The sequence below is a fragment of the Lissotriton helveticus genome, chromosome 11 (assembly GCF_964261635.1).
Source record: "Lissotriton helveticus chromosome 11, aLisHel1.1, whole genome shotgun sequence".
Taxonomy (NCBI): Eukaryota; Metazoa; Chordata; class Amphibia; order Caudata; family Salamandridae; genus Lissotriton; species Lissotriton helveticus.
In genome coordinates, this window is record NC_136072.1 from 109,534,535 (window position 1) to 109,554,428 (window position 19,894).

The 19,894-nt window shown below is 42.5% G+C and overlaps 1 protein-coding gene across 3 annotated transcripts in view; it reads right to left on the reverse strand.

The window, feature by feature from the left end:
* Positions 1 to 686: 686 nt before the first annotated feature.
* Positions 687 to 19,894, reverse strand: part of ZMAT3 (zinc finger matrin-type 3) — a 43,868-nt gene continuing 24,660 nt past the window's right edge. For 2 of the 3 annotated variants that reach the window (XM_078665792.1, XM_078665793.1), the window contains exons 3-5: positions 18,368 to 18,534; positions 14,535 to 14,626; positions 5,175 to 6,329 (exon numbers count right to left, since the gene is read on the reverse strand). In XM_078665792.1, the coding sequence (XP_078521918.1) occupies positions 6,121 to 6,329; positions 14,535 to 14,626; positions 18,368 to 18,534 (468 nt within the window). In that variant the 3' untranslated portion in view covers positions 5,175 to 6,120. Of the gene's footprint in view, positions 5,110 to 5,174; positions 6,330 to 14,534; positions 14,627 to 18,367; positions 18,535 to 19,894 lie in introns of those variants that run through there. The other variant, XR_013602307.1, reaches the window with a different exon arrangement.

The window sequence follows — 19,894 nt, forward strand, 5'->3', positions numbered from 1 at the left end:
CCCCAATTCTTACTCGGGCAGAAAAATAAGAGTGTGTTGCATTTTGTCAGATATAGATAATTAACTGCGACTCATTCAACAAGCAGTGACCAAGCAGTGACAAGTCCTGCAGAAAACATGCCTTGTGCAATGCCAACTGAATGCCCCTCTATCGGTTGAGTGTCTAAGGAGTGTGTTAGATGTTTTTGGCGGGTGATACAACAAACGTAAGGGGAGTTAAACACATTCTTAGAGGGTGTAAAATGTTTACAGGATCGGTGCTCCTATTGAAGTGTATAAAAAGATCAGGTAAATTGAGGTGGTAAAAATAAACCAAGGCGGACAGTGCCCTACAAATGAGATTAGCTGCTTAACTAAGTTTAGTTTACATGGAATCCCGTCGACAAAGACTTCTCAGGAGTACAACAACTCCATTCAAGGGAAGTGAGAGACACTCTGTAAGTTGTCAACCAGCTTGAAGACAAAACTATCCCACATTACTTCCATACTTACCCATTTCAAAATGGCAAAAATGGTGACATGATTTGAATGGAAAATAATCCAAATTGGATGGAATCCTACAAGCTTGTAGCTCTTTATAAATGCAATCCGGCAACTGTCACTAAAGTGTAGGCAAATGGATAATATATAATGTAACATGGTCCATTGAGGCATAGAGACACAATGCCCTATTACAGGGCTAAGTATTGTTGTATAACAGCTTTTTATTAAGGTTACAGCAATCTAGTCATATGGAAATACACTGCAGTAATCGTATGCATCGATAGCAATGAAAAGGCATTGCAGTCACATTCCCAACAATATCAGGCTAAGCATACACATCCATCCTGGGTACAACCGGAATATTTCATCCCGGAATGGAGACTTCAGTAGACATTGTAATTGTCACGTTGCCAGGACTCCCCCAGTAAACATTCCATTTGCCCCAGATCCTCTCCCATTCCCTTGAGCGGTCCCTGCTTATATAAACCACCTTCTCTGCCACCAGACACCAGTCCATGTCCCTTTTCCAGTCTCTGAGAAGCGGTGTGGACCCTGCCCCCCTCCCCCATGAACAAGCTATATTACTTTTAGCAACAATCATGCCCAAAGACTTCCAAATTTGTTCAGTACGAACCAGGTCGGTAGCATCCCACACATTAAGAAGGCACCTTTAAAGCTGAGAGTGGCAAATCACTACCACATACATCACTCATGAATGCTTTTACAGATACCCAAAAGGTCTGGATCACCAGACAATCACAGATGATGTGAGCAAAGGAACACTCTTGGTCCACATTGCCTACAACAAAGCAGATGCGACCCCCTGCCCGTTTTTACCATCGCATTTCAAGACAGGTAAGATCCCTGAAGTATTTTAAGCTGCACCAGACTGAAGCTTGCCCTAATGGCCACCTTCGTAGGTGAGGCCAGAGCCTCCGGCCAATAGGACTAATTATTGTTTAAAAAAATTACAATTCCCAAATAACCCATTATTAAATGCATAATGTGACCTGAGGTAAGAAGGAATTAAATGCCAAAGTAAAAACCTCAGGAGGTAATGTATTTCATAAACCAGCTAAGTAAAAGTCATATAGAGCCTATAGACCTTTGGAGAACGTGCACTCTATAGATTTACTTGAACATACCATAACATAAAATAACATAACATGAAATAACATAACATAACACAACACAACATAACATAATCATTAAAGTTTAGCTCAGCTTCATTGCTGTCATAACCAGGCTTACCTACACAAGATAAATGCCAAAATATTTCTCAGCTGGGTCCTGAATAAAGTGCTTAGGTGTTTGCCTACAGGAAACATAGGATGCGCTGGTGTGGCAGGATGCCGGGAGGGTAAAGCAACTAGGACATATTTGTTACAAGGTGACCGTAAACACTTGTAAGCCCCACTGTGGAAACTACCTTGCCTCTACATGCCTCCAGTGACTCAATTATGAGCCATGTGCAGTAATGCAGACTCTGTGATTCTCATTGCTAAAACTCTTCATATGTTTAGTTCACCCTTAAACGCCCTGTGTCTTGTTTCCAGGAGAGGCCCTTTGGACTGACACTGGTATTGGCATTGGATGGCTTCACATGAAGGACCCAAAACTCTCATGCACAATGGTTAACCCATCAACTCTTTTGGTCCAATGCCATGTTTTATTGGTGATGTCAATGCTCTCATTGTTTGAGATCAATACTGTTACTCAGCCGACTGCTATCTTTCTGAAAAACATCACTGTCTTCCATCACTGCTCTTATGTCCAGCTACTGAGTGTTATTAGACCCTATGCTGCATGGAGGCAAGGTCAAAGAAGCACCTCTGCACTCTGAGTATCACCTCAACAAATGACTTTAAGCCATTCTCAGCAGCCACACATCAGCATCCTAGAGTTCAATGCAGGCCCCTCCAGCCCCCACCTCTTCAAGGGACCCACATTAAGCCCCAGGTCAATGAATATCTGTGAGATGTGGGAGACTCAGGGGCCCCTCGTCATTTTTTGCACAGGGGCATCATTTTGTGTTTTGCCACTGTTAACATCATACGTTGGGTAATGCTCCATCCCCAGTAATGATGCTGGAAAATGTTTAGCTGCCCCATCAGTGTAGCTGCTACATCTAGCAACCCGGTGGACCCGTTGTGGTATATCCCTCTTCTCCTTATGTGACTAATGGAACCTCTAAACAAAGGAACTTTAGAATGTTAAGACGCGCTGACAGTTGGAATGTTAAAAAGGAAGCTAACGGCTTGACTCACTCTCTCTCTCAGTTGTAGTTGGGGTGTTTCCAATAAAGCTTGTGTATACCTCATCTGGACCTTTGTGGTGCTTTCCTTCTTTCCCACACTGGCGACGAGGATGAGATGAGGGAGTAAGGCACCCTAAAACATGCTGTTGGGTAGTAGTGAGGTACAGTGACTTTCACCACTAACCTTGTTTGAACTTATTTGTGCCGTGGGGGGTGGGGGCGCAACTGCATCAGTGGCAACCTGTATTTTCCGCGTGTGAATGCCAAGCTCCTGGGCTCGGTTGTTGCTTAGGGAATTCGAGGAGTTTTGGTGTTTCTCCAAGCAGAGTTTATTTTGCCTAGACACATCTTGTATGAAGGAAACACAAGGATTCATTTTCCCCTTGCTATTTCTTTACATGTGCTGCTTCTTTCTGCAGAGAGCAGCATAGAGTAAGGCGACCTGGGTTTGGGTGTCCGGAGTTTCTAGTACGAATGTGTAGGCCTGCGCTGCCTTGTGATCACACACGGATCCCCTGAATTCCAACAAAAGCAACAGGTCCAGGGGTCCTGGGTCTAGATGATGATTCCTAAGGGATTGAAGGAACTATGCTCGAAGCTCTGGACCGTGATAGCTTTGCAAAAACAAGTGGGGTTATATATATAAGCGCATGTGTTCCTTCCTTTCAGATAGATAGTTGATCAGCAAGGATGAATCCTTATTATCTGAATATTTTGCTGGCAGATACTGTTATTCCATATTATGTCCATTCACCACTTAATTAATCCATTTCACTCTTGTTTTGATTGTAAGTTTTTATTGAAAAGAGAAAAGACAGCCGACACATGTTTCGCCCTATGTGGCGAATGACGCCAGATTGATTAATGCGCAGCAAAAGTGATAAAACCCTAGTCACTAAGAAACCGCACGTTCATAAACTTCTAAAAAAGCTATGGGATGATCTTGCCATTGATTTTTTTTCAATTCTTTATTGAGTTTTGTAATGAGATATAAATTCAGAGATAAACAGTACCACTGTGCCATGATGACATTTCAGATAGACCATTTAAACAGTGCGACAGATGTTATTGAGTCCAATGATGGAAGCAGCTATATTCCTGAGCGATCAGATGTCATGGAACGTGGCCTCTTGTCAGTCTCATACGTAGGGGGCGAAGATGTGTTTCTCATGTGTGTGTGTCAGTCTCGTGAGAGCGTGATTCTGTAGCATTGTGCTCAGCAATTGAATGTTCTAGAAGATACGATTGCAGAAGGGACCAGATATTGCGCAGGTGGGAAGAGGGTGGCAGAAGGTCAGCGTACATGTGCAATTGTTCCTGACAATGATCTTGCCATTGATATTGTACGTCTCTTGACTGAAGAGGTAACCACCAATACATTGTGGTTTTAATCAATCTATACTCCAGGTGACCTGAATAAACATTCTTTCTGACATCAGTTCGAAGAGTATCATAAAACTCATAGCAGAAATCTTCTCAAGGGAAAGCATGCCATCCACAATTCTGTCTGAAAATGGGACAAATTGTGTTCAAATAAATGCAAGACTTTCTTGAAAGCAATGCTATCAAACATCTCCGATCCGCACTTTACCACCCAGAGTCTAATGAGGCAGTGGAACGGTTTGACAAAACTTTAAAGGAAATAATACAGCTTGCTAAAGCTAACAATGTGTGTTGGAAAAAAGAAGCGTTTAGAAGGGTGGAAGTTTTCCAACTTACACCGCATCAAACCACATATAGAACTCATTTTGACCTACTGAGCGGTAGGAAGCCAAATTCAAAACTAGTCCTAGCCTGTATGAGGTGGCAAGAGGGCTGGACTGATGTTCACACTAAGCAACCTTGGAGACAGCAAAAGACTCCAAGACTTGAGGAAAAGGAAATATGACCAAGACTTTCACACCAAGGCGACTGAAGTGAGGGTAGATGATTGGGTAATTATCAGATACCTTGTGGGGGAGTGACAAATGGTGGAAGTTTTCAAAAGCTCTGAGAGTGATCAAGTTATTTCACAATGCAGTAAAAACTGAAGATGGGAAGATATGGAGCTTGGGGAGAGTAGCACAAATGTGATCATCCACTAGGGTAACCTAAATTGTAACAATGAGTTTGAGAAGAAAAATGACAGTCAGGTGCTCAGTGGGAGAACTGGCGTGTGTTCTTTGAGTGAAACCCCGCACAGGGAGAGAACACGTCCAGTTAAGCTGCCAGGGAACTTGAGGGACTTCAGAGTGTTTTTTCATAGCAGAACTCCCAACATGTTACCTCATATGTTTCCACTGTATTTATTCACTCAGCTCTTTTCCTCAAGAGCATATAGCTCTTCATTTTCATTGGATAAATATTTTACCATGTTGTGTTTACATAAGCTAATTCTAGCATGTCAAATTCTGCATGCGTTGTTTCTAAATGGACCGCTTTTTTTTCTTTTTCTTTTTGGTACTAAGTCATTTGCGTTCAGTGACTTTATAGTATCTTCGCATTTTAACCTTGTTGTTTTACTTAGATTTTATGTATTTTATTATTACCTTTTCTAACTTGCACTTTCTGCCGTTTTTTAAAAGGATTTTAATTAATCATACAATAAAGCTGTTGTTGTTGTTGTCAAAGCTAATTCTAGTCATTCTATCTCTTATATCTAGACATTCAATTTTGTTCTGTTGTCTTTAGCCCTGTTGTATTTATTATTATATATGTATTCATTGTTTCCCTTCCCCCTTCGTTTACCTATGTTTAGTGAATAGAGGGGAGGTATCTCCCTCTTCCCCATGTGTGACTAATGTAGCCTTCTGAAGGAAGGAACTTTAGAATTTTAGGAAGTGCTGACAGCTGACTCTCTCAGCTGTGGCATTTCCAATAAAGCTTGTGTATACCTCATCTGGGCCTTTGTGGTACTTTCCGCCTTTCCCACACCCTTCCAAGTGCACAGGGCAGATAACAATTAGTTTCACCATCCCATTCGATACTGATAAGGCACCACAAAAATAAAGCTCAGGTGTGAGCAGTCTTACATAAATTAGAATATAGCACATATAGTATTTATAGGTGTGTTACATAAGGAAGGAATACCATGAGCATGCAATATATGTGGTTAAGACTGACATTGGTAAAATATGGCACAGAGAAAAAAGTGCAATTATGACATAAGTTGCAGTGTTCATCTTTGGAGAGCTAATATCACTCTTTTCTTAACCCACAATTGAAATAGCTAAGTAAAACAGTTTTGACCAAAGTAGACTATGTTTAATTGTAAAGGCCAGAACAAGTCCACTTGTAATGTTAACATGTAAACACCCATATGCCACTAAGCGCATGTAAGCACAGTGTATGGAACAATATGTAAGGTGCAGATAGGAACAATGAGCTGGCTCATGATGCTGCTAAAGGTACCCCAGGTTCTCCATCTCATTCCTGTATCGCTGTTCGGACACCTTGCTCTTGTGCACCTTGCTCTCCAGATGCTGGCGAAACTCTGCCTCTTCAGTGGCGCCAACGTTGCACATTGAACAGTAGAACTGCCCACTTGGAGTCACGCACATGGCCAGGTCACGGGGGATGTGCTGGCGGGAGCAGGGAGTCAAGTAGGGAGCTGCAGAGACAGTGGGAGTGGGAAGAACATAGTGCAAGTGAGTCAAATTCACAACTTTCTATCAATCTGCCTGCTTATAATCTGGGATGCCCAACATTATTCACAAGGGTTTAAATCATTAAAGACTTTCAGGGTAGTGGTATTACACATTTGTAAATTAAATTAAAAGTGGCATAAATGACATAATCCAAAAATGTTAATTTTTAGGCCCTGGCCCTAAGTAAATAATTCAGTATTTGGGTGTAGGGAAAGGCAGATCTCCTGCCAACCATGTCAGCGTGTCATAGCATCCAAGATGCAGCTCTCTGATGAGGCCCAAGTAGACACAATCCAGTCTGAGGTGGTTTGTATTCTTATTCAGAGGGGGTGTGGCCTGGCGGTTCGGGCTGAACTGTTCTTATTGGAGCAGGAACAAGACTGATTTGCATATGGAGTGGGTCAGAGGGCAAAACACAGTGGAATGCAGCCTTGAATAATTGCCATTTGAAGTGACCTTTGAAAGCATTCCACCCATCACCTTTGTTGGTTCAATGTGGCACCCTTGTGTTACATTATCCATTACCATGAAGAAGGGTCTTGAAGCGCCTGTGGTCTTCATAGCAGCACTGTACTATGGAAAATACAAATAATAAAAGGAAGGAGACATTTATGTTGACACTCCCGCTTAGGAAGTTTACATGCAAATGGTTACTAGGCACTGGTGATAAATGCCCTTTCTGCCCGGATTGCATAGAAGATATCGATCACCTTCTATACGTTTGCCCGGCCTACCAACAACCCCGAAGTACGTGGTTCAAACCATTATGTAGAACCTTGGGAACAAGCTCTGCGTTGATTGCTAAAAGGCTATTAAAAACTGGTTGCAATGTTACCGCAGTAATAGGGGTAGCTAAGTTCCTGAGTTGGGCTTGGGTCCTACGGGAGAAAAACAGAGGGTCCTAATACCTAGTCAACGATATTGTTGGATATGGTGCGTTATGAAATGAAATTGATTAGTAGATATGTGTAAAGTCTTGTGCGTGTGACATATTTAATCCCGTCTTAATGAATTGTATTTTAAAATTGTAAATATAGGTATTTATATTTTTATCCCTAATAGTAAATTTGTAACGACAGATTTTATAGTGCAACAATGGTTGCGCCCAGCTGTAATTTGTATTTAATCGACTGTGTCTTTTAAGATGAAAATCGCAATAAAGACTTTTTTGAATTGTTGACTTTCTTTCCATAGACTAGAAGATAAAAAGCACTCAGGAGTCAGGGACAGGTCCCATGTATATTATATTGTATTTACATTCATTCAAGGGAGTAGCCAGGAAAAATAAATACCAACCACTTTCATCCGCATTAGGAAAGGCTGTAAGGAGGCAAAGCGAGCAAGCCAGTTTGACCCTAGGAGGGCTTGGCGGGATTCTCCCTCAAAAGTCGTTTTGTTGATTGACAGTCACAAGTCACATTTTACAAAATAACCATTCTTAACATCAATCAGTAACTGATGAAGTGGACCTCAACAATTGCATATGTAGACCCTTCCTTTTAAAGACCTATTGTTCATGTGTTGTGAGTGCCTTGAACTCAACATATTTCAAAGAGTGAACCAGGGTAATGCTGGGGCCTTGCTTTGCCTCTTCCAGTGGGCAGACCTTGTTTTAGATCTTGGTGGTTATAGACAATTCTCCTATTTATGGAGGAATGCTAACGCTGAAGAAGAATTCACCAGTGTTATTTTCTTCTCCATGCTGTCCCTTCGATGAAGGAAATTCAACTGGTCAGTCATTTTCACAAATAGTGCTCAAGGAATCAGAGAATTCTCTTTTACCATCTACTTTTAAATCAGGCCCCTAGACTGCTGGACAGCAAAGGTACTGAAATTGTGCATAAGCATAATACACCCTTCCCATGCTGTTGTTGACCAAGAGACCCCTTACAATCTCTTGTTTTTCAACTCTGCACTAAGCCATCTACTTCTCCCGTCTTTCCTTTGTTATTTTCCTCCACTCCACATTCCCTTTCCACCCTCCTCCCTTCAGTGTCTCACCCTTTGCCAATTTATCATGCTTCCCCACCTTCTAACTCAAATTATCTTTCCTACTACCTCCTTTTTCTCTACATGTTATCCCCATCCAGATCTCATGAAAAATACCAGTAGAGGCAACTTCTGAAAGGAGAAGAGGCTGCTCTCCAGCCACACATATGTGAAGCGACATCTTACCGACGATACAAGATAAGCCGGGTCTGGACCAGTGGTGGCTGGAAGGGAACGGGGTGGCGGGCAGTAGGGAAGAAAAAAGGGGGTGAAAAAAATAAATATAAGAAAAAACACTTACCTCTTCCCTGACGCGTTCTCTCTCCTCCGCCATTGCTTCTCTTCCTGGTGAGTCCCGGAAGCAGAAAGCACACAGGCTCCATTAAGCCAATCAAGAAGCTGCTGTTAGTAGCATTGTGATTGGTCTGAGTGCCGTGGTTCAGCACTCAGACAGGGATGGGGAGCCTGTGCATGTTCTCCACCCAGGCTGTGTATGAAAGCCAGTTGGAGAACATTCTAAGTGTGCATGATTGTTTTGCCAGCCCAAGATGGCCAGTCAAACCGTCATGCGCACTTATTGTGCACAAACCACTCCTCCTCCTAGACTGTGACACCAGCCCCGCCCACCCTAACCCAGCGGCATAGCTACTAAACATAAAATGATAATAACTATATTATTATAATTTTATCTTTCCTTTTTCCACTGCTCTGAGAGCAGTGGGGTGCCGCTCTTCCGCCTTAACAACGCAGCCGTCTCTGGTCGGGACTCAGGAGACTCCATCTCACCAGCTCTCTCAGGAATGAAGCATCCTCTGGAGGCCATCTGAGGATTGCAGTCCATACCAAGCCCGGTTGGCTACAAACTCCACGAAGCTCACTCACCGCAATGTGCAAATTGAGATATTGCTGTAAACTATGACGGGGCTCACAACTCCACAGGCTTCCTACATCTGATGTGGTGACAAAGCTCATATGTGGACAGGTAGCACACTACACTGTAAGGGGTGCTTGTTTAGAAGCAATGATTTTCAGCATAGACTATGTGGGCAGCGTTTAGGTGTCATAGGAGCAACGTTATTCTAACAAACACAAGTGACGAACAAAACAGGATGCTAGATCTTTGCCTTATTATTGGCAACTGTTTATGAAAATCTGAAGATGGCATATGATGCCTGGTGAAGTAACAGTTGTAAGGGTTATCACACTGTTTAAGCGACTGTGACAAGATTAGGTGTTTTTTAACTCTGGCAACACTAAGGGCCTGATTACAAGTTTGGCGGACGGGTTACTCCATCACAAACGTGATTGATATCCTGTCCGCCATATTACGAGTTCCATTATATTCCATTGTATATAACCGAACTCGTAATACGGCAGATGAGATATTCGTCACGTTTGTGATGGAGTAACCCGTCCGCCAAACTCATAATAGGTTCTAAGGGTGTCACGTAGGGAAGGGATCAATGAAATGTTGTACTTCACTCGAGGATCTTCATATTCCGTTGGATTAGAATGTCAGAGCCTTGAAAAAGCTGAGTATGTATCCATAAAATATGCGACGGCTGAAGTGTAATTCTATGATGTCTACATACAACTGAAAGGGTTTTTTAGGTCTCGCGACCTATCGATGCGCGCAAGCGCATCGAGCGGAGCGAGAATTCATGTCCTGAAAATCCTCGTGAAACCAAGGGCTTCTTGCGCTGCGGTTTTCTTTAAGTTCACGTGAATCACGTGACAGCAAGCTCCTTCGTGCACGAGCTTGCCTGAGCCTTCTGCCTATCAGCCTGCCAGTTCTCCTCCCCTAATTATTCACTTCACTTGTGACTCCCCTCATCAAAGCCTCAGCCTCCCTCCCTTGCCATTTGCTTCCTAACCAGCCTGCCTCGCATAATTGCATCAGACCCGACACTTCAAAGGAATGCGCCCCCGAGAGCCACTTTCACGGCCGTGCATTTCTCTTCCTTCTTTACCTCATGTGAGGAAACAGCGCCACTCGCTGGGCGGCATTGGAACATGTGCCTAGGCTGCAAAATAATGAGATGGAAGATGTGCTTATAAGGTCCCAAAAGCGAGACCTATTGGCTATGCCAATGCTTGTTTTAATTGTTTTTAATCGTTTCAATTATTGAACAATAAGCTTTTATTTTTATTTTCGGTACTGCCTGTATGCAAATTAAGTGGGAACCTGTTGGGACAGAAAGGTCCTTCTCATGGTAATGGGACGGGAAACATCCATCACAACGCAACTTTTACGACGCACTACCATTACAACGCAGCATTTACAACGCAAGTCATTACAACGACTTGCTCTGGAGGGCGCTGTAGGATAGGGAATAGTTTAATTTACTATCCAAAACCTTCCCTACTATCCATGGGGACTGGAGTTGGAATAGTAAATTAAACTATTCCACTATCCAGAGCCCCCCAACACAAGTCGTTGTAACGACTTGCGTTGTAAAACCTGCGTTGTAAAGGCATGCGTAGTAAAAGCATGCGTTGTGATGACATACATCCTAATGGGATGTGCACCGTTGCCCTGAGTGCCCCAGCTGTAATGATGTCTGGATCCCTAATGCTGATTTTGTTGACATGGGAAAACACTAATTATGAATGCGCCATGGCTTAGGCCTGTCTCATGGAATGCAGTCTTTTTGGAATGAGAGGGTCACCCAAAGCACTACCTTCATAGAAGTGAAAGGCTACTGCCTTTACCAGGAGTTAATCAGTACAAGCGTGGTGGTGGCAGCATACCCTGTATTGATCTGATGGAGCGAACGGGTCCTTTTAACATGTGTCACTGAAGTGAGGCCTATAGGCTCACTTTTTCAAAGTTCCACTGCTGTGTGCTTAACTCACCTTTAGCCTACATTGTTTTGATGTAGAGTGCTGCACAGTGTGTGTGTGTGTGTTACACGTGCTGGGTGTACGTGCACCTGTCAGTGGTACAATACAGGAATGATGCAGGGCTGTGCGGTGCTTGTGTATGTTACATGCATGTGCTGGTTGTATGTGAGCCTGTGAATGGTACAATACATGAAGGATGTAGTGCTGTGGAGTGCTTGTATATGCTTTATATATTTGTCCACGTCACTGGTACAATACATGGAACACTATGGGTTCCATTTTTGCTTGTTCATGTGGGGCAAAGTAAGCACACTTAAACATCTGGCGGTACTAAGGCACACACAGTAGGTGGAAAATTACTTAAATTGAACTTCACAGTCTGGCCTAGTTCTAAATTCTCCAAATATTTTAAAATCATTTTCTAATCACCAAGATCCTGGAACATGGGGAAAATTGGACCAGATATTATAGGATACAGGACCCGAGCTGACGGCATTCAATGGGGACTTGGAGCACATTCAGTGCCCAGTCCTCTCTGAGCACAGAAAAAAGATGAACCCAGTAGAGACTGGGGGCAAAGGACGTGGGCACTGAGAGTAATGGATGGCACTGTGAGAGTGCCCAGAATTGGAGGGACATGGTCAAAGGCTATGCCAGCTGTTTCTATGACAACAAAGTGAACAGGGTCTGGCCAAAGGATGGGGCAAAGCGGGAGTAAGCACAGAAGGACTGATTCACAAAGGTAAATATACACTTTTGTGTATGTTTATGATTATTTGCTATTCACAGAGGAATGTATGATAGTATCTTCACGAGTGCAGAGTCTCCACACATAAAAAGGACAATCATATCTTTTTATGTGGAGAGACTCCACATCCGTAAAGATACTACTTGTAAATCCCTTTGTGAGTTATGAACACAAACAATCGCAAAGTTACACAAAAGTATAAATTTACAGTTGGGAATCAGGCACAATGTGTCTCAGATGACTAAACCATGTAACCAGTACATGGGGTGCAAGGTCTTAGACTCTGCTCAACCTACGCTGGGATGGATTGGTGGAGTGGAGCCCAGGTGCTAAGAGGTTGTTTGCAATGAATGGCTATTTGCCTGGAATTGATTCTTTATAGTCTATCCAGTATTCCAGACTTCCAGGAGGGGGCTTCCTGGTTTTTTCTGATCAGTTGCTTTTAGTGAGTTGAGCTGGCCTTGGGTCTGGCACCTTGTAGTCTTTGCTGTGGTGGGACCATGTTTAAGTAGGAAATCCTGATCCTTGGGCAAAAAATTTATTAACATAGGTAAATCAGCTTTGTGCGTGCAAATAGGGTATTGCTTACTGATCCGAAAGCGTGACTGGAAATAGGAAAAAAGCATCACCCCAGGGATAATGTCCCCTGAATCAAGTTTGCGCAAACCCAAGGCATTTCGGACAAGCAAAGCCCTTCATCAGGGGAGATTGCAAACAAAGTAATGGCGTCTAAGTCGACGGTCATGAAAAAATGAAAAACACAGGAACTTTGTTTGGGTTTGTGCAAGCAAGATTTACTCAAGCCTTTGTGTTGCTATGGCACAGAATAAAATGAATTCTAAAAATTGAAGATTAAGCAATCGTGATGATGGAATAAACTCTAATAGTGAATCGATTAGCATTTCAATTTTTGATCAACATTGGATTACTCCATTTTTGGAACCTTGGATGTGCATTCAGGGGGCTTTACCCCTGGGGTGACGCTTTTTTCCTAAATCCGGATCCTTCCCGTTGCTTGCTGGTTGGTTGATTATAACAATCTCTGCTAGCTTGAGATTGGCAGTTTATAGTCATTACCGTGTACCGTGAGTAAGACTTCCAGGGGGTGGTACCTCCTGTGAATGAGACGTGACATTGCTTCCTGTTTGTTTACTAATACAGAATGAAGCTGAGTCCCCCATGAAAATAGAGTTCACCTTGACGGCCAACAAAACCAAATAATCTCAGGTAAAATAATTCATTACTGCAAATTATTTTCACAGATCCACATGTCATCTCACCAAATGTCCCAAATCCCCAGAAGCCTCTGTTGTAAGACTCACATCTCTCAGAAGACACAGACACCCTGGCTCTTACCTACTACCAAAAGTAAATCAGTGATCCTAGAGCATAGCTTCAGAACTGTTATCAAAGCCCTGCTCTTGTCATACCTAGCTGGCAGCAAGAACCTTCTTGTCGCCATACCAGAAATGAGTCTCATCCCAGTGAAGAATCTTGCACTAAGCAGCAATAAATACTCATCAAGTACCCCGGCAGTCCAAAAGCTACAATGCCTTCCCATGCACGTCAAGATCACCTTCAAATGTGGCAAATTGTCCAACCCACCACACATCCTGTGGTGCCAAAAGTAACAAACACAGCTAGGATCACCAACCTTAAAACAAAGAAATAAAGTTACACCATAGCCGAGAGATGCAGACTAACGTAAAAGGGATCTCCAAGTATCTCATAGTTACGTATTGTGAATCTTTAAGGAACATCATTCTCAATTATCTACCTAATATCTTTACATACATACAAATGTACTGCTGAATCGTAAACGTTGTAGGCATTCCTTGTAGCAAATACTGCTCCAGTTTATATGTTTTTCTGATGTTGAATTTCAACTGTTACAATTATAACTTCTGAAAATGAATAATCCAACCTTACAAAGAAAGAAAAGAAAGGCAAAAAGGAAAACAAAACAAAGCACTTGAGATCTGGAACTCCATCCCAACAGAGATCCAACAAAACTCCTCAACTCCAGCATTTGAGGAAGAAATTAAAGATGTCCCTCTCCATGGGAGAGCCCAAACCATAAGAACCCACTATGATTGCTTACCCTTCCTGGCAGCCAAAAGAGAGCCCTTCCTTTTGCAAACAAGCCTTACTAATCCCTTACTTTGTACTCATGTCTTCCACTGTGTAGCACTCCTCGCTTAATAAGTTGGTTTGCCCTTAATTCATTTATATACAGATACCTAAAAATAAACAAATATGGCCCTAACATGTGATGCACAGATGTATGATAAGGGCAGGTACACAAGGCAAATGTAGGCATCATGCATGTAAGCAACATATCTGTACATTACACACAAGTATTGTCCAGCAGGGTTTACAAAAATGAGCATCAGAAGAGTAACTTCTGAGGAGTGCAAATAAAGGATCAGACAATAATCTGTAGGCGTAAACAGGTTGAAAATGTATACTTTTACAGCATTTAACATGACCTAATTTCTAGACATAAATAATTTCTCAAGTGGTTACTGTGGAAACTAGACATCCTATCTAGTTTGCATAACAGGTGTAACACAAAGTGGCAAAGTACCTGTGCTGTCGTGAACTTTGTTTCCATTTCCTCTGCTCTGTACCATTTTGTATTCATTTCCTTCTTTTTGATTACTCTGTTTCGATGAATCCCTGAAGGGGAAGTAAATGAATCACTAACATATATTTCTTGATTGTACTTCTTACTTACACAAAATGTGACATTTTTATTTTAGAAAATGAGGCATATTTTATTTATGGAGCTAAGACACTTGTGTTTATAGTCAACCTTAACATACATAAATTACATCGTCAGTCCTCCTCATCACAGTCTTTACTAGGTTAAAATCAACCCTCAACCTGGAAACTGTAATTTGCACCTGGGTAATAGACACGGCCACTGAAACTATGTGAGTCCACTGTTTTTTTTAAATGCAAACTTTTTTCTATGTCAAAGTGATAAAATGTTACTAAAACATAGGGAGGTGAGGCGGTTGCCGGTAGTGGCGGTGGGGGCTGGACTGCAAGCCCCAGTCATCTTCGCAGCAGAAAGCCGCCGACCTTGCTCCCTTGTGCCCAGTGGGGCCACAAATTTCCACCAGGGATCCCACTGGGCAGGAGGTAAAAATCTTGCCGGTAGGGGTGGTGGGGGATGTACCCTAAGCCCCGGTTCTCTTTGTGGCACGGCCCCGACATTCCTCCCTTGCATCCGGGGGCGCCCAAAAGTTTCCGATGGGGCTCTAGCTCTGCCGGACGCTCGCCCGGGCCAAGAGCGGGCCCGTCTGCACCCGTCTGTGGCGAAATGAGACTGGGCTGGGCCACCGCCCTTGACTGTGGTTTTTAACAGAGGAGGTAGGTGAGTCATTTTTTTAGACTTCAATGACATAATTATATTGAAGATGGTGAAACTGAAAAATATGGGGGACAAAGAAGGTTCCCCCAAGAGTCCCCAAGATACTACTCTTGACTCTTTTCTGGTGCGTGCTGCTAGGGTGCTCAACAATGAAATTATGCTGGCAGAACGCTGATTATCAATGGAAATTGGTCACATTATCATAACGCTATAGAATCTGATCCCTGTAGTGACCATCTGATTGCACATAAAGAAACTACCCACAGGGATGATGATGATGAGACTGTTTTTGGGGACCCGCTAGTTGCTTAAGTTTTGCGTCACCCATCCACATCTAATGCGGGTGGCCCCCCAATGAAGAGGAAAAAGAAAACTAAACATATGGGCACAAATCAAGCACCAAGTACTAGATCAAAAAAGGCCTCAAATGTACAATATATTGGGGTGGATATGTCCACTTCATCCTTGTTTCCTAGCATGGATAAGACTCTGACCTCCACTTCTGCTACTTCGCTACGACCTAATTCAGGCTTGGACTATTTAATCAGTACATTTGAGTCTGTATTGATTACTAGTGTCTCACCCTTATTGGAAATACTTAGCAAATTAGAGGATTCTGTGTTAACGCTTCAAACTTCATTGGATAGATTCCGTGATCTTGCGGAATGATTGATTAATTGCGGTGCCAAGCTCTGTTGGGAGGGCAAAGGCAATGGAATTGGCATTATGCCTGTGGCTTATTTCTATAGGTATGCAACAATACCCGATAGTGGTTCTCTAATTCAGAATACACACCAGGGTCAACAGAACTACGCAATAGCAACCCGTAATAGGTTTCAACCACTTACTGATCTTGGTAGCTTAGATTGACTTCAGATGGGCGCTGATGAATGTAAAGAGAACCCTCTCAAAGAATCAACTCATTGCCTACAGAGGGACAGTTATTGTAGAAATAACAGCTTAACAACCCCACAAGAGAGGCTACCTCGGTTTCAATTACACCAAGAGCCTGGTCCCAACCTAGAAGGGAAAAATGTATCGGAGAGTCCCTTAATCTAGGACATTATAGAGCTGATGGCCACCATCTTGAAGTGATCTTGTGGAATGGCGCTGGGTTGGCTATCGCGAGCACTCCCTCCCCAGTGCTGCGCATGACCAACGGCCAACCCAACCCCGCCCACCCTTTAGAACGCCCGCACCGCGGCGGTAAAAATCGCAGCGGTTAAGGCGTTAAGGTCCAAATAGAGTGATTCTAATTGGAGTAAACTTGTGGATATGTGTCACATTTGCTTGTTCCAGGAAACTTGGGCAGTTGAAGCAATCCACAGGGTGGGTTTTACCAATTTCAGTGTTCAAGCTAGATCATCGCCTGCAGGTCGTCTCGCTGGTGGCTTACTTATCTGGGATAGGACATGTTTGGGTTGCTATCTCTGTAGGTTAAATATTTAGACAGCCGATATATTTGGTCTTGATCTAGAACCCTTTCAAAGAGAACTTTGCATTAAAGCTGATTAACATTTACAATCGCTTCAACAATCAGAATCAGGAGTCTGCTACGATTTCAACCTTGACAAACTTCTTAGAGAACTCAAATAAATGGTATTCTCTTATTTTAGTGGGAGATTTTAATGTATCCTATGAGGCAGTTGATTTTATACAGGCTCTCGTCCAAAAGGAAGAAGATATAAGACAGCCATTAGAATTAAAAGTGTGTATCTAATTGTTCAGAATCTGGGAGGATCAGGACGTGAAGAAATATCAAAAATTACTGGTGACTTTGTAGTTGATAGTAGAAAAAATAGGCCTAGGGCGCAAGTGGGGCAACACTGGATAACCAACCATGCATGAATGGTGCAGTAACATGGATTGGTGTATGGCGACTGAGAAAGTGGTCTATAAGGGATGGAGATGTCTGCAAAGGTTTGCTATAATATGGGGTCCATGGAAAGAATATCGTGGGCTAGCAAGAAAAAGTAAGAAAATAGTGAGAGCTGCCCTGCGATGGGTTTGGAGTAGAAAAATATTGCACTATTAATGGAGTGACCTTTTTATTGCCTGATTTTGAAGCAACCATGATGCGCATGTCAGCCAATGTCCATAATTCGGGGATATATTGAATGACAAAAGTAGGCCCCAAGAATATGGTTAGTTGTGAACTTCCTGTAATGTACCAACTAATTTCTGCATGCTGTATGCACAGATAAAATGCAGTGAATATGAATGAGAATCTATTTCTACAGAAATTAAATTTGCAGCACATAGAATGAATCAGGAACAATGACTTGCTGCTATTGACAATTGCATTGTTTTTCAATAAATATTGCACAAAACAAATAACATTGATAACAGTATGACATTAGAACAAGTGGCCTTTGTCTGAAACATTCCGAGGATATTGTGGAATGTGGGTGTTAGGAACTGAGCACAGCCCAATCCACAACATTAAACTACTCAAGAGCTGCTTTGCCTTCAGGTGGCTGGACTTGCATTGGTTTGCAATCATGGGGTGTTGGGTATCCTATTTTTGCTGTTGGCTGCTTCCTCTTCTGGAGGTGACTGAGGAGTGTAGGAAATATTTGTTGATGAAGAAAGGGAGATGTGTTGCAGGTGCAAGTTCACTGTCTATTTTTCCTCATGTGTACTGCCAACAACTTTACCAACATGATGACAAACTATGTGCTGCATTAATCACCTACAATTGCCTAATGTGCCACATAACTAGCCTTTACTTGCCTCATACATTAGTTAATATTCCCACATAAATTGCTTTTCAATTGCCACATGCTTCCTATGGACATTTTCAGAGAACTTGATTCTGTTTAATCTCTTATTTTTATCATTAAATTCTTGTCCATTATTTATGACACAAAATTTCCCACCTCCACTGAATACATCCAACACTATATCAACTTGAGACAGTGAAGGGAGTAGATTGCCTGGAATGGGAACAGGAAAGGATGGAATGCAAGTATTGTGATGAGGAAGACCTGCACTTAGAGTAATGAAAATTACCATTATGTGATTAAAGTATTAATACCTACGAGAAAGAATTGCTTCGAGCCGCCGCAAGACGTAGCCTCTTCAAGTGGTTCTTTCCTTGATAATGCGCCTGGGCAACCACTGGTGAACTAAAGCAGGAATCGCACAGCTTACAGTAATCATTCTCCGTTGCCATAATCACCCGGCAGCCATGTTTAGTGGAAGCCATCTAATAACAAGCAAAATAATATTTAAGAACAGCATTGGTTTCTTCCATCTGTCACAATCCCACTCACAACCGTACATTACACAGTCACAAGTTGCAATCACTTCTTCTGAATATTTATGCACTATATGACTTTTGGACTGTGGAAGGTAAATTTCCATCTGAACGAAAGGGATAATCTGCTAGTTAAGACGATATCAATGGCCCATTCAATATGATTAGACATCAATTACCAGTTTCAAAATACAACTGATCTGTTTCCCACAATAGTTACTTAGATATCTAAAACATATGGACTTGCAATTATCTTGTAATCATCTTCCATAGAAACCAACTGGAATTTCTATCACTTTAAAGAAAATTAGGAAACAAATTCTTTGAGTCAAGGGCATGAGAAATGTTTTCACTTAAACAAACTCCGAGAGGGAGGGTAGTTGGAATTGGCAGCCAGCTATATTTACTCTAATGTGCCATGTAAGGGAAGACCCACTGCTTCACCTGCAGCTGCCACTGAACTCATATACTCATATGTTACATTATTTTATGTTATGTTATATGTTATGTTACACTGATTTATTAAGTGCATGGCTACCCCCAAATGGGCTTCCCAGCGCTGGCCTTCTTCAATCAAGATAACTCATAACAGAAACAGGGGCATATTAACAAGGGTGGTGATAGGCAATTATCGCCAGTTTAGCGGCCGTTTTCGGCTAAGCGGCGATAATTCTATCGCTCTATTAGCAAGCTGATGTTAGCGACAGCTTTTAGGCGATAGCGAGCGATTTGGGGCCCGCTTTGCATGTCAGCGATATTTATCGCTAATGACATGCAAAGTGGGCGTACCCAACCTGTTAGCGACTGAAAGCAGTCACTAACGTCGCTATCGCCTATTAGCAAGGCCGGCGTAGGGATGGAAATATTCCCGCTATCGCCAAAACCCAACGCCTGCTCAGACCAGTTCTTAGCCATGTTATCCAATGGGAGGTGGATAACATGGCTAAGAGCATTTCGTCGCTAATGCGTGAATATCGCTGTATTCTCAGCGATATTCATGCATTTCGCCTGATTTCTATCGCTTTTGAGATAAACCTAGCTAATAGCAAGTTATCTCAGCGATAAAAACCGGTGATGCGCGGCGATAAAAATATTGCCGCTAACCCTACTTAGCAATAAATATGGCTATATGTTGGTAATATGCCCCATAGAGACCTTTGTCTCAAATAGTCAGGTCTTCAGCTGCTTCCTAAACCAGAGGTGGCTGGAAGTTTACCACAGATGTAAAGGCAAGTTGTTTCATAGTGCCAGAACTAACACTTCAAAAGAGCGTATTCCCTTCGCGACCAGATTGATGCAGAGCATCACC